The sequence below is a fragment of the Cololabis saira genome, chromosome 5 (assembly GCF_033807715.1).
Source record: "Cololabis saira isolate AMF1-May2022 chromosome 5, fColSai1.1, whole genome shotgun sequence".
Lineage (NCBI taxonomy): Eukaryota > Metazoa > Chordata > Actinopteri > Beloniformes > Belonidae > Cololabis > Cololabis saira.
This window is the reverse complement of record NC_084591.1, coordinates 24,781,958-24,795,458: the sequence shown is the minus strand read 5'-3', so window position 1 is coordinate 24,795,458 and position 13,501 is coordinate 24,781,958. Positions and strand designations below refer to the sequence as shown.

General features: G+C 40.4%; 1 protein-coding gene across 1 annotated transcript in view; it reads right to left on the bottom strand.

Moving 5' to 3' along the window:
• The window catches only part of cdh13 (cadherin 13, H-cadherin (heart)), a 500,809-nt gene that overhangs the window by 98,208 nt on the left and 389,100 nt on the right, over positions 1–13,501 (bottom strand). The window contains exon 9 of the mRNA XM_061721319.1: positions 4,096–4,236. Coding sequence (XP_061577303.1) covers positions 4,096–4,236 — 141 coding nt within the window. The remainder of the gene's footprint in view (positions 1–4,095; positions 4,237–13,501) is intronic.

Genomic DNA, 13,501 nt, shown 5'->3' with positions numbered 1-13,501 from the left:
AGGGACAGTTAAGATGAGGTTTTGCATCGACACTTACCCTCATAAATGGATCAGATCCCACAGTAAGGACCCGGTCACTGCACACGAGTCAGCAGTAAGTGACGTTATTTTTTTATGTTATTTATATTTGTCTACAAGTATTTAGCTTAGCTCCGGAGCTCCAGCGGCCACACACCGGACCGGACCGGTGAGGAGCCCCGGGCCACGGCGGCTCTATTAGTACCGTAATACATTTTTCTTCTGTTTATGATTTCAGATCTTCCAAGCAATGAACCTGGAGCTGTTCAACGACACCTTCAGAAGAAATGCACAGTCCTTCCTTGAGCAAACAATAGTGCATAAATGTTATTTATATACAACTTGTGTTTTTAACAATAAAGTTGCCATTTGTGAAAATTCAGTGTTGTGATTTCTTGTAACATATGAAATGATGAGGAATCTGAGTAGCTGTGGTGTACCTGTTTAGAATTAAAAATGTAATCTTCCTGTGTGAATTAGTGTGAAGACGAGGTGACCCGTTCCCCCTTCAGGTAACTAAAGGCTGATTTATGGTTCCGCGTTACACCAACGCAGAGCTTACGGCGTAGGGTACATGTCGATTTAACGCAGGACCATGAATCAGGCTTTAAGATCCGTGGAACTGCATGAGAGCGTCCGACTATCGCGAGCTGCGTGACATCGGACGCTCTCTGTCCACACTGAAACAGTTAAACTCGCGGCCAGTTAGGACAGTCCAATACAAAAAAAATAAAGCAATGGAATTTATTTTGTCGCAGAAGCTTCTCGCATGGGACACAGTTTGTGTACGACGCAGCCGCTGCTCTGGCCGGAGCGAGGTTTATTCTCCTCCCCTCCTACACGTCATTCAGGGAGCCAATCAGCACAGAGCCTCATTATCATAGCCTCCCCTCCCCCAAAATGAAGCACAGAAAATGAGGTGAGAAGCGGTAAAACTAGAGACATGGCCCACAGGCTGAATTTCTGATTTATGTAGAAAAAACAAGCTTTAGATTGTTTTTAAGACATTCAAGGCCTATTTAAAATATACATTAAATGCATAATATGTCCCCTTTAAGGATGATGTCCTCTTCGTTTCAATATGGCCTCTCCGATTTCATATCAATATATGGGATCATAGAGGGCAACCCAGAGAGGTTTGAATGTTATATATTTTCAGCCCTGACTCTGACTCTGAGTTTTAGTCTTCCATCAAATCCAGTTGCACAGTGCACTTTGTACATAAAATAGTCCTCAATGAAGTGCTGATACATTAACTCAAAGTGGATCCACAGAGCCATCGTAGACCAACTGCCCCTTAGAACAGGAAACATTTGAAAAATGCTTAGTATGAGGCAATGACTACGTTTACATGCAGTCAATAACAATTTTCTAACCGCAATATAATATGTAAACACTGTTGGGCTACCGTTCATGTGCTCATGTGAACTCTGAACTTATGAGTGCTTATGGACATTTTGAATATGTGTATTCGACTTTAAAGCCGGCTCAACCCGAAATCAGCTTTAATGTGCCTCTCAAAATGGCCGCTTTGAAAACTACAAAGACCAGTGTGCCTTGGGGGGCGGCGCCGGAAGCGGCATGCGTCCAATCACTGGCTGGCGCTGGATACGTCACGCAGCGCGCGGAGGACACAAATCTCTGTGTTACCCCAAAAACTCTCTCTTCCTCTCAACCTTGCATCTGAGCAGTCGGACCAGGCCGACCTTTCCCCCCAAAAAGGGGGAGGGGCAGAGACGGCGCTCCAGCGCTGTCCGGTTTCGTTTCAGGGGAAGGAGGCGGGAACCGAGGGACTTTGACTGGGAAACCCCGGCAGAAACGTGACCTGCAGTAGACAGAGCCCGCGCCACCCGCTTCCAGATCCGGAGATCCAGAGGAGGCGTGAGGTTTTATGGTTCTGGGGATCAGTGTAATCTAGAGCGGTCCAGAGCTACATTGGTGTTTAATGAAGTTACTGCTCCTATTACTGTGCAACGCCGGCAACTACCGGCATCATTATCATTATTGTGTTCGTTTATTTCGTGGCGCCATTTTCCGCCAGTTATCCACGGTTTAAATGCCGTGTTTGTCATCCGGCCTGATTGCACGTGGCGTGGCGAGGGCGCCGCCATCTTTAAATACCACAGGGCCCCGCCATCTTTAAATAACACAGCCATCTCTGGCCGGCCACGTGCAGCCACGTTGTTTTGAACCACAGAGGTGATTGTGTTTATTATTGTTTTCGATTTCTTTTCATTCATGCAGTTTCATTTTTATTTTTATTGTTGTTGTTTTTCTTGTTAGTTGATGGTTTTATATTTTAACTAGTGTGCCATCAGTATTTATTCAATGGTGTTGCGTTTCTATCTGCTTGGCATCTGGATGTGAATAATGCTGATTGATTTGAATGAAAAGTTGTTTGTGTTTTATACAAATTCTGGTCACAATGGCTGTTTGACAGAGCTAGAGCCGAACTGTAATTGCCTTCAACGGTTATTCTGTGGTGATGATAGTAAGATTTACTACTCTGCAGAATAATATCTATTTCTGAGACTGATTCCTGCTGTTAAAAGTTATCATTTTCCTGGAAATCCAGGTGGTGCCCCGATTAGGATTAGGATCCTTTTGATGATTCAATTTGATGAATAGTCTACTTTATTAATTATTAATAATTGTTGAATAAAATTATTAATAACTCTTGATAACTGGAACAGCGCTACCCTGTGGCACAACACCCCTTTGAATAACCGGAATTTGCTCATATTCCGGTTTGTAAAAACCCGAATATGACCCCTGGGGTACTCCTTTTCTAACCCGAATATTTGGTCATGTATACGCCTAACGGGATATCCCCGTCAAAAGAAACATGAATTTGTCTTCTGCGCATGTTCTTTTCGCAAAGAATCTCTTTTTGAGTCTAGGAAGATATACGGAAATTCTCACGCCAGTCGGCGTCGGTGAACTCCATCATTACTACCCGTTCCCACCAGTCCTGACCGCGCACCTTCATCCAAAGTGTCCGGGGTGCTCTGGTTGAAACGGGTAGCATGGATATGGATGGCACAGCTCCGGCTCCATTTGCCATTTCTACTGGGTTGTTTATTATCCGCCGTGCTGCTGTTATTGTTGTTGTTTTGAATTTGGATACAGGAAGAAGAAGCGGAAATGACGGGAATTGCGTCATGACGTTCCGTGCGTCGCTGGTTTGATCCAGATATCCCAATTGATTACAATTACCATGTATACAGGGATAACCCTGTTTGCTCACGCATGTAAACAGATTATTCCGAATGTTTCAGTAACCAGAATATTGACTTTAACCCGAATTTTGACTGCATGTAAACGCAGTCAGTGACAGATCCTGTCTCAACCATGCAGGGTCCTTGCTGCATGGACCTAAACTTCAACTTTCAAAATGACTGCTGAAGCACTTATTCTTGTGCACACACAGTTCCTGCACAATTTGACCATACAACGACATCCTTTCCTCTATGACATCACAAAAAGCCAATGTCTCGGGAACAACACAGAACATAAAAGACCCAAAACTTTCCAAAAAGGTGTGTTTTTTAGGAACCCTAAAACAAAGTACTTTTTGCATAAGAACACCGCAACGCAACCAGACATAATTCTTTTGATCCTCCAGTCACATTTAAGATGATGAGTCGTCATAATAACACACAGATCACAGAAAAATCTGAAGCCCATTTGAATATAAAAAACACTGATTGTGATCAAATGTAATACTAAATACTTTAATACTTCTCATTATTGACAAAGAATGTTAGAGTCTTCATAATGTTTCTCCGTTTGCCATCATTATACAATTAATTAGTGACAGCTCCTCATAACTTGGAGCCACTCGTCATCGCCACGAGCTTGTGTGTTTTGCTCTGCTGATGTGTCCTGAGTCCTTGAAGAATGTAATATTTCCTTTAGCCATAAGTGACTCTGACCTTAAACCTCCCTGGAGGGGTAAACAAAGCTTACAGTTTTCTCACATAACAGCTTTTGGAGCTGTGTGTGAGGGAAAAGGGAATTAAAAAGAAGATACAGTATTCAGCTGAAGATGAGAGAGAGAAGCGGGGATTTTCTCACCAGTGGATGTGTGAACTCAGGGGCATGGTCATTCTTATCTGTGATGGTAATGGTAGCCGTCGCTGTTCCTGTTAAGCCCACTTCACTCCCTGCCATGTCCTTGGCCACGATCTCTAACTCGTATGTTGTAGTTGGAAGTGTCTGGAGAAACAAACAACAAAAACACACACACAGAGAGAATAGTCTAATGTTAAAAGATATATATGTACAAAGAATACAAATGTAAACAGCAGCAACAATTTTATACAAAATCACTATATCAGAATGTTAGATAAAGAAAAACAAGTAAAAAATTAAAAAAGGCTTATGTCAATTATTATTCATTATTATCAAAGGTTTTTGACTTAATATAGAAGCTGGAATTCCACATAATTTGCAAAATCTTTGAAAATGTAACGAAAACGTGTGTTTGTGATTGTTTCCACTGAGCAGCACGGCTCCGTCTGGGCAAGTATGAGAGGTCGGAATGATCACACTTCTTTCCTTGTGTCTTTATTATGTACACATATAATCTTGTGGTTGATCAATATGTGTTTTAATATGTTTTTTTAATATAAATAAAGCAGCCCAAAAAATATTTAAGTTACATTTCAGAACCCAGCCAGCTTTTCCCTGAAATTCACTCTGTGGATAATTGAATGCATATCACAATTATACCAAATCTTTCTGGAAGTGTCAGACTGTGTAGCGGAGCATGAAAGGTACATTGTCCCAACAGCTCTCTCCAAGTTTGAGTTTCACACAAACTTGACTGGGTAAAGCTGAAAAATTATCACCCTAATGCTCCCACAGCAGACTTAAACGATTGTATTTAAAACCTTGCCACGTCTCAGAGAAAAAAGGTCTGGATCACATCTTAAGAAATGTATACATGTATGAAAAGACGGGGCATTAAAAACAAATAAAAAAGACAAAAGAAAATCTAAAGCCGAGCACTATGGGATAAAAGTATAAGCAACCTGATTTGTTTTAAAGATTCCTCAGAGATGGGTTTCACACATCCTCCTCAACGCTTGCAGGAACGGAGAACAATATCTCTCGACTCAGCTCGACAGTACAAAATACTTCTCTTGATAATCTGGGAAATTATATTTCAGAAATGAGTCTTTGTTTTTGTTTTGCTTCTGGAGTTATCCCAAATACTTTTTTTTAATCTTTTGTAATACAATTTTGTGTTTGTTTATTTTTCGTAGATGCGATGTTGAAGATTAAAGATTGAATCTGTGACTGCACGTCAGGTACTTCTTATAACTGGAATTACCCGTGTGCGGTGTTTGTAATTTGTTTCTAACGGCAGTAACATTGCTGGCTTTTTCAATAACACTCTCATATTCCTTAACGTGCAAATAATTTATGGATGTTGACCTCTTTTAAATTACTGTTTACACAGATATCAGACATGATTAATAACGTTTGTCATTTATGTTTGTTATATCAGATTACATTAAAATTACTTTCTTATTGAAATACAGAACAGAACAAATTAAAAACAAAGTGTATTATACCTGTATTTAAGACATGAGTGAGATTTTTGAAATGCTAAACTTTAGCAAATGTCTTCCTCCTTCACATCCTCTCAGTCCTTTCAAAGCACGACCAACGCCAGACAGATTCTAATGAGGAACAACATTCAACGTGCTGTATTTGCTGGGCCTGATATTATGTAGCAGTTTCACATAACTAAACGTGTCCAAAAACCTTTGGGTGCAGAGAGGTTCTCTGCACATGGAATTAAAAAATGTTACAAAATTGACTGTAGCAGTGTTCCTTTGTGCACTGCAACTCTGAAATGTTGAGAAAAAGAGTAGAAACTACTGTCCAGAAGAGTCCCACTCATAGATTGTGTGCTGATGATGCCCGATTGGAACAAAGGGGTGAATGTGGGAATACTGATGGTATAAAGCTTGGTACTATTCAGTTATAGTGCTTTTAAAGTGGTGGACGGTGGCTTTCAAGTTGAGAAACAGGCTGCAGATTTGTTTTCTTTTTTGTTTTTAAACCAAATGTGCACCTGAATTCAAGACTTAAGTTATACCATACACTGTAGCTCACTGGGTTGACCACGTGCCAATCCCTCAGAAGTACTTTCCTACAATTTATAGTTATTCATATCAATAGTTATTCATATCAATAACAGTGCCAGTACCCCCCAATATAGTAATAATGCACATATATATGCCTTAGGTTTTTACCGGCATGGTATTAACCATTAATATGTGTGCAGACAAAAAAAAAAACAGTGCCAAATGTCATAGTTTTCTGTGACTTTTCAATGTCACTGTTCCCACACAACCCTGAAAACTCTCATGAAACAAGTAAAAAGACACAAACAACATCAGCACACTATCACTGTACACTTAGAATAAGTCTGTTTTCTTTTCTTTGACTATGTCATTTTTACATGTCAATCTAATCTTGAAAATTAACAGTTAACATAGGAAACCTGCCTCAAACCATGTCTAAAAGTCACTGCAATTCACGTCATGGCACCATATAGTCCCTTCCCACCTTTCCTCCCGCCTGCCACTCATTTATCACGCTTTCTGTGGCTTTTACAAAGGATAGATTTATGCACTTACTGTACATGTTGTGTAGAGTACATAAGTGCGTTCACACTGACAATTCTGTCATCACACGGTACACTTCTAGTACAAGGATGGAGTACTTGAAATGGAAAGAAAATTGCATGTGGAAAGCTGGACACTTCCCACACACTCGATGGTCTCCAGCCTGTCAGCGTGACAGAAGTGGCAGAACACTCGTCTCCAGTGTTTTTGGTTATATAGAAAACAGTGGTCCATATTTGGTAGCCAACGACAGCTGAACTTTAAGCTCTCATCAAAAAGGCTAAGTTCAACAACAAATGAGCAGGAAAATCGGTTTCATATTGTTTGTAATTTACGCTGAAAAGTCAAATTGACAGTAAAGAAGAAAAGTTACCGTCGTCATTCCCATTCAGAGCACAACAGCACTTTTCCAATGGGAGAGCGCGCCGCCCCAGTAGGAACACTGTGTGGACAGCACACCGTGCCTGAGTGTGTTCACAAGTGTATACCCTTCAGATCACAGCCCTCTCGTGTGTCTACTGACAAGGCGGTCTCATGAGGGTTCTTTTGTACTTTAGTATGCGCAAGTGAAACATTTGTTTTCTTCTGTGATTTGTGCTGCAATTACATGAACTAGTATAGTTGTAGTGTAAGGGCTATGTTCTGCATTTGTAAGTAGACATAGTTGTGACTTTATCTGCCTTTAGGCCTAAAAAATGTGAGAAACAAACATATTGTATAACTTTAAAGATATGCAAGGTTAAGTATCTCATGGTAATTAAGAATATACAATGAGCCCCAGTCCAGTTTAACCTCATGTGTATTATTATTTTAGTAGGTACAGAAATCAAGTGAAAATCGCTGAGGGGTGTTAAGATTTTATATTTCTTCATAACAATTGATTTTAATACTGGAGTGTAACCAGCTGAATTAGTATCAACACATTTTGTTTTGCAAAAGTATGGCTCACACACATACAGCAGGAGGATGGCTTTCATAATAATCATCTGTGTGTATAACGCACCTCTAATTGAAGTTTTGACTAATGAATAACAGAAATGGAGGGTGGAAAAACCAACATTCATGTACATAGTGTTTCTTTTTCTTTCCCCCACCTGCCCTTGTTGGGGTGTTAACTGTCACATGCATAGTAAACTTCATCCATCTGTCTCAGTGAGAAAGCTGCAGGAGCTCTCTTGTGCATTGAATATTCACCTTGGAACACACATTCTCCTCTAAACATGCCCTTGCACAAAACACAAAACAGAAACGCGCTCACTGGAAAACACTTAAACACATTTGGGTAAAACAACAACACGGTCTTTTGAAATTCTGGAAAAAAAAAAAAAAAAAAAAAAAAAGAGCATACAAAGCAGACAAAGATGAGCAAAACAAATCAGCCACAAATCTATTTATGTAGAAATCACAGAAATGTCTCTTGGAATCCTCGTCTTATTTTCAAAATGTTGCACAGCTGAAGGCGACTGGTAAAAGCTTTTTTTTAAAGTGGCACTCGACATGTCAAATTGTACTTTATTCGATGGATTATATTTGTTAGAATTATACATCTCCCTGAATTCCATTTGTTAGAAATCCCGTGGCTAACTTTGTACAGCTACCTCACATTCCCACATTCCCACATGTCATCCCTGAGCTCAGACTCTCGGACAGTCGATCTGATTAGTGTTGATGAAATTGTTTACTGACAGAGAGCTGTGACCCAATCCTGCCTGACGCTGCGCACAAACCCTGTGCTCTGTGACAACTGTCAGTCGGTGTGTGTGTGTGTGTGTTTGTGTGTATTGTGCACCTGTTCACCACAGATATTGCTGTAATCAATTTCATATGAGACAGATGGGGGAGATCAAACGATCAATGACTAAACACGTTGAAGCTTATTTCAATCATCATATAAAAGAAGTTAGACTTAGTGAAGAGTACTTCACTGAAATGCCATATTTGATGACATGTGTGGTCTAATCTTATTTCAGTTTTACAGACAGCATGTTCAATAAACGTCACGGCAGGCGTATGGGAGGACCTAAATGCAAGAGAGCTGACAGGCAAAAGGAGCAGTTCAAGGTCCTTCATTGTACAAAAAGACAAAAAAAAACAAACTGCCACATCAGAATAAAAACCAAAATGCAAAGCAGGCTACAGGGAAAGAGAGGGAAAAAAAAAACAGAAAAGGGGAAGCCAGCTTAGTAGCATGACCAGCACTCCCGTAAAAATTGACCATCCGGGGAAGGAAGACAAGTCGGACAATATATAACCAGATAGTCAAGGACTTCTATGCGAGAAGCAGGCGGGGAAAACTAAGACAGAACGGACCACAGGCACACAAGGGAAATACTCTTCTACAAAAATAAAGCAGGACATGAAGCAGAAGATTAAAATGGCCCAACAAAAGTAATCAATGCGTTAAAGGATTGCTTTGAGGGCTAAAAAATAAAATGTGTAGCACAGTGAGGAGATGGTACAATTTCTACAACTTAAACTCTGAACTAAAAATGTACTTTTTTGTGTTGAATAAGTCAAACACTTTTGGAGTTCATAAAGTCTGGCTTGATTAACTGGCTTCATAAGACAAAATATATGTGACTATAACCTTGCAAATGTGTGAGTAAACCCCATTGGATCACAGTACAGATGGTGCATATCTGAGGCACAATGCCTTCACTCAATGAATGTGTAATTTGATTTAGCAACAAAAGATATGCTTGATTTTTGGACAAAAATCACATCATCATCAGCATTTGGACTTTAAAAAGTTCTGCCGTTATGTTTCAAAGTGCTACAAATCTCCATATTTCTTAGCATACTGATGAAAATGAGTGATGGCAAAGTGAAGGGAATGGCTTTTCTTTACCTAGAAATACAAGATGTACTATTTTCCAGACATCCCACCAACACCACCCTACCTCATCGTGCCTCAACTTTTTTTTTCTTTGTTTTCTCACAAATGGCCATAATAAGCCATGTATTTAACTGTGGGTATGTCAAAAGCAAAAGACATACGGCTGAGGGTTTCGGGTTACTTTTGCCTCCTGTCCTAATCTGCATTCAAGCAGCTGCTCCAGCAGAGATAGTGGGAAGTGCAGGACAATAAACAGGTGTTTCTATCAATAGTTTGTCACACATGGTGAATGACAAGGATGTGCCACACAACCGTCTCCTGCGCGATCAAACGCTGTGCAGACAGATGGTGCTCCACAGACCTGTGAGTTTATTAAACTCAGGCACACAATCACACATGAGTGCACACATGCCAGCTCCGAAAACACACAGGCATCTGAGCACAGACACACACCTATGCCCTCCAGCTGGAGAAGAGCAAGGCTCTGGGATAGCTGCAGTCTCAGTGGTGTCTAAACACATTGAGCGTGGCCTCCTCTAGCGACTGACAATGTCTTAATGAGCATTTCCTGAGTCTCAACTCAATTATAAATTACCTGGCGCTAGCTGGCCAAGAAATAATGTTCACAATCACTCTGGACTCGAGATACACGGACAGGGAATTTTTCCTCCAGGTGTCATAAAACTTCTACTGCCCAAATGTTGATTGAAATACTCAGCTCAGTCAATACCATCAATTTAAGACTCTTAATAATTTGACAGGTAGCCTGCGTCAAACAGGTTTAATCAAACGTTGTCACTGTCCATGACTTTAACTTTCATTGAACTATTTTCTTCTCTCATTGTTTTCCTATGATGATAAAAACCAAATGGCAAGTAACACAATGTAACTTGGAGGAGGCAAAGACGATATAAAATAATGGCTATATTGCGATTCAAGTGGTCTAAAAGACTTTTGAGGGGGTTCATATAGTGTGACTCCAGCTTGCAAAAGTGACCCTGCCTTGTTGCCTTCCCTGGCACTGAAGTGTCAGACTGGCAATCTGCAACCCACCTCTTGCCCAGTGGCAGCTGGAATAGCTTCAGCAGACCCCTGTGCCCCTGAATGGGACAAAGCAGGTATGAATGAATGAATGTATGCATGAAAAAGAAGGAATTTAACTGGTACAGACCTGCAAACCACATGATGTAGCCTCACTCCTAATTCTACTAAAGTGCAACTACACATGAGTTGCGTTTCACCAGCTGTGCTTGGTCCTCGTTGCATGCCTTGTATAACACAGAATATTGATTTGTGTGATGATAAAAGCTCTGTGAAGCAAAAATTCAATTCATACTTGCATTTGACTTGCTCATGCACACATAATAGCACATGTTCTGCCAATTTTTTTTTTTTTTTTTTCATTTTCATATCTCTGCCAACTCAGGAATGAAATCAGTTGGTTTATCAGATTTCTCCTGGGGCCTTCCCAATTTTGAGGTTAATTCTATTTCCAGTTTTTACTTGGATAAATCACCCTACAGTAAGCATAGGCTATGTTACGAAAATAACGTGGGTATTGAAGTAAGAGTTGCTCAGCCATTTCAGCCTGTACCAAAGCAGTGAAACGTTCAAAACTTTACTAACGTCTGTACTGCTTTTACTATGTCTCATTCATGTTCTGGCTAAAGGTAAAATCAGTGAGATTTTGTGTGAGATTTTATCACCAATGTGACTTTTGGATGAGTCTCAGGAAACACTGTACAGAGTTAAGGATCGGACATGCTTCTTTCTTGTGTACAGTAACATTTTCTATGTAAAAAAGTGTGGGATGGAAACTAATAAACCACAAATGGTTTCACTGAGTGATACTTTTTGGGGAAAGTTGATAGGAAATGGAAGAGCTCATGAGCTTGTGCGTAGTATATGATATGACACACTTCGTTTTAAAGACATCTGATCTGAGAATGACGTTTCAGGCACCGCATTCTGCCTCGGAGGGATATCGTCAAAGCCCCTCAAGTAAAGGCTGATTCATAGCACAAAGCAGGGAGAAATAAAAGAATGGGAGAGGGAAGTTCAGATGGGTAACAGGGGAGAGGAAGTGAAGGGATAGGAAGGAAAGCAGAGCAGCCTGACATCTGAGACGCCACATTAACTCTCTGAATAGGTGTGATATTATAATCAAATTGGCAGTGGGTTCTTTGTTCTCCTCTGTCGCTTATAGCGCGCGCTTACTGCGCCAAACCACTGGCTATTCTTCGGGCCTCTTTTCAAATGCTCAGATAAATGATGAGAGACACCGAAAGGCTTAGCAAAAAAAGCCAGCAGGAGTTATGCGACACCCACTAGTGTAAGTATTTCTGCAAGAGCCACATTAATTCTCTCACCTTTATGCCTTCATCTACCTTATCATTCTACTGCTCCTTTTTACTGAGGGAGAGCTTTTCTTTTTTCTTGTCCCCAATTTTGAAAAGATTAGAATTATGTCAATAAACTGTATATTTTAAGCTTTTGAAAAATGGCCCACTGTCTCTAATCAAATTCAATTTTTTCCAGCACAAGCTTGAGACACTTTTATCTTACGGTGTATACACTGTATAATATACAGTATATACCAATAACATTACATGAGATCTACATTTATTCTGCCTTTACACAACTCGTGAGAGGGTTTGTTCTTTTGCTTCCATCCATCACTGTCAAGGCCCACTCATCATCACTGCTTCTGCATCTCTCTGATGTTTGGGAACTCAGCAACCTCCAACACATCTTTAGGACTGAAGCGCTGGCGGATTTGTTCTCCTTCAGCTGAGTTTAGGCAATGCGTTAACCAAAACCAAGACTACGAGCCTCGTTCTTCACACATGCACGAGTGGAGTTATTGTCGTACAGCTTGGGGCATCCCCAAGCACACCTTTTATTTTTGTTCATACAGCGCAAAAGGTATATGATGATCATTTTATTGACATACTTGGGGCCCGATTTACTAAAGGTTTGCGTGTGTAAAAAAGTGTGCAAACTTGACAGCACCCGCAAACCAAAGTGCCAGCTGATCTACTAACAGCGTGCAAAGAGGACTGCGTCTCTGAAATGCGCAAAATTGCACACGCAATTCAGTTAGTACTTTTGCCCTGATGAATAATCAATATGGGGCGTACCCGGCAGAAATCCTAAATACTGGGAGGGGAAGATGCAAATTGGTCCATTTACCACGCGCAATGAGATTTACCAAGCCTGAAAGTAATTGCGCGTATTGTGATTGCGTCTGTATTTAATACGTTCGAAAGGAAGGTGCTAATCTGCTGCTGCTGTTATTGTGGCAAGGAGGCGACATCCAAAATCAAAGAATATGCAGAGAGAGAGTCTTTATTCTGCTGCATGCTATTTTAAAAATGGTTGCACAAGTTTTATTAAAATGTATTTTATTATTTATTAATGTGCCCCCCTCCACTCGCCCACAAGCAGGCCAAGCCTTTGTGCCAAACTTATTTTATTGATTACTTATCTTATTGAACGTGAAATCATCCTTCGTAAATTACATTTAATTAAAACCCGTGCTTATTAATCACAAAACACAGGTTAAACATCATGACCAAATCCGCTCCGACCCGCTGTGTCAGGATCAGCGCAGAGACTGCAGCTTCGCCTGAATTATGGTTCTGCGTTAAATCGACGGCCATATGATGGTCCCGTCTGTCACACATTTACTGTCAGTGTTTGCTATATAATATATAATATTTGCAATATACTGTGGACATCTGAATAAAAACTTAACTCATAAATAGATGAATCAAAGCGCTCTCCAGCTCTGTGTCTGATTGTCTTTTTCTCCTCAGATCATGCCGAGCACCGCGGGGTCACGTAAACCCGACCAATTAAATATTAAAATCAAATTCGGTCCTGTGGCCCGTTTTTCTATGTCGTATTTTTGATCTGTGCCTAAAATTGAAATATGAAAAACCAGACGTTTTTCCGTTTTTTGTGTTACTAACTGCATTTATTCTATCGCAGGTTTTCTCCG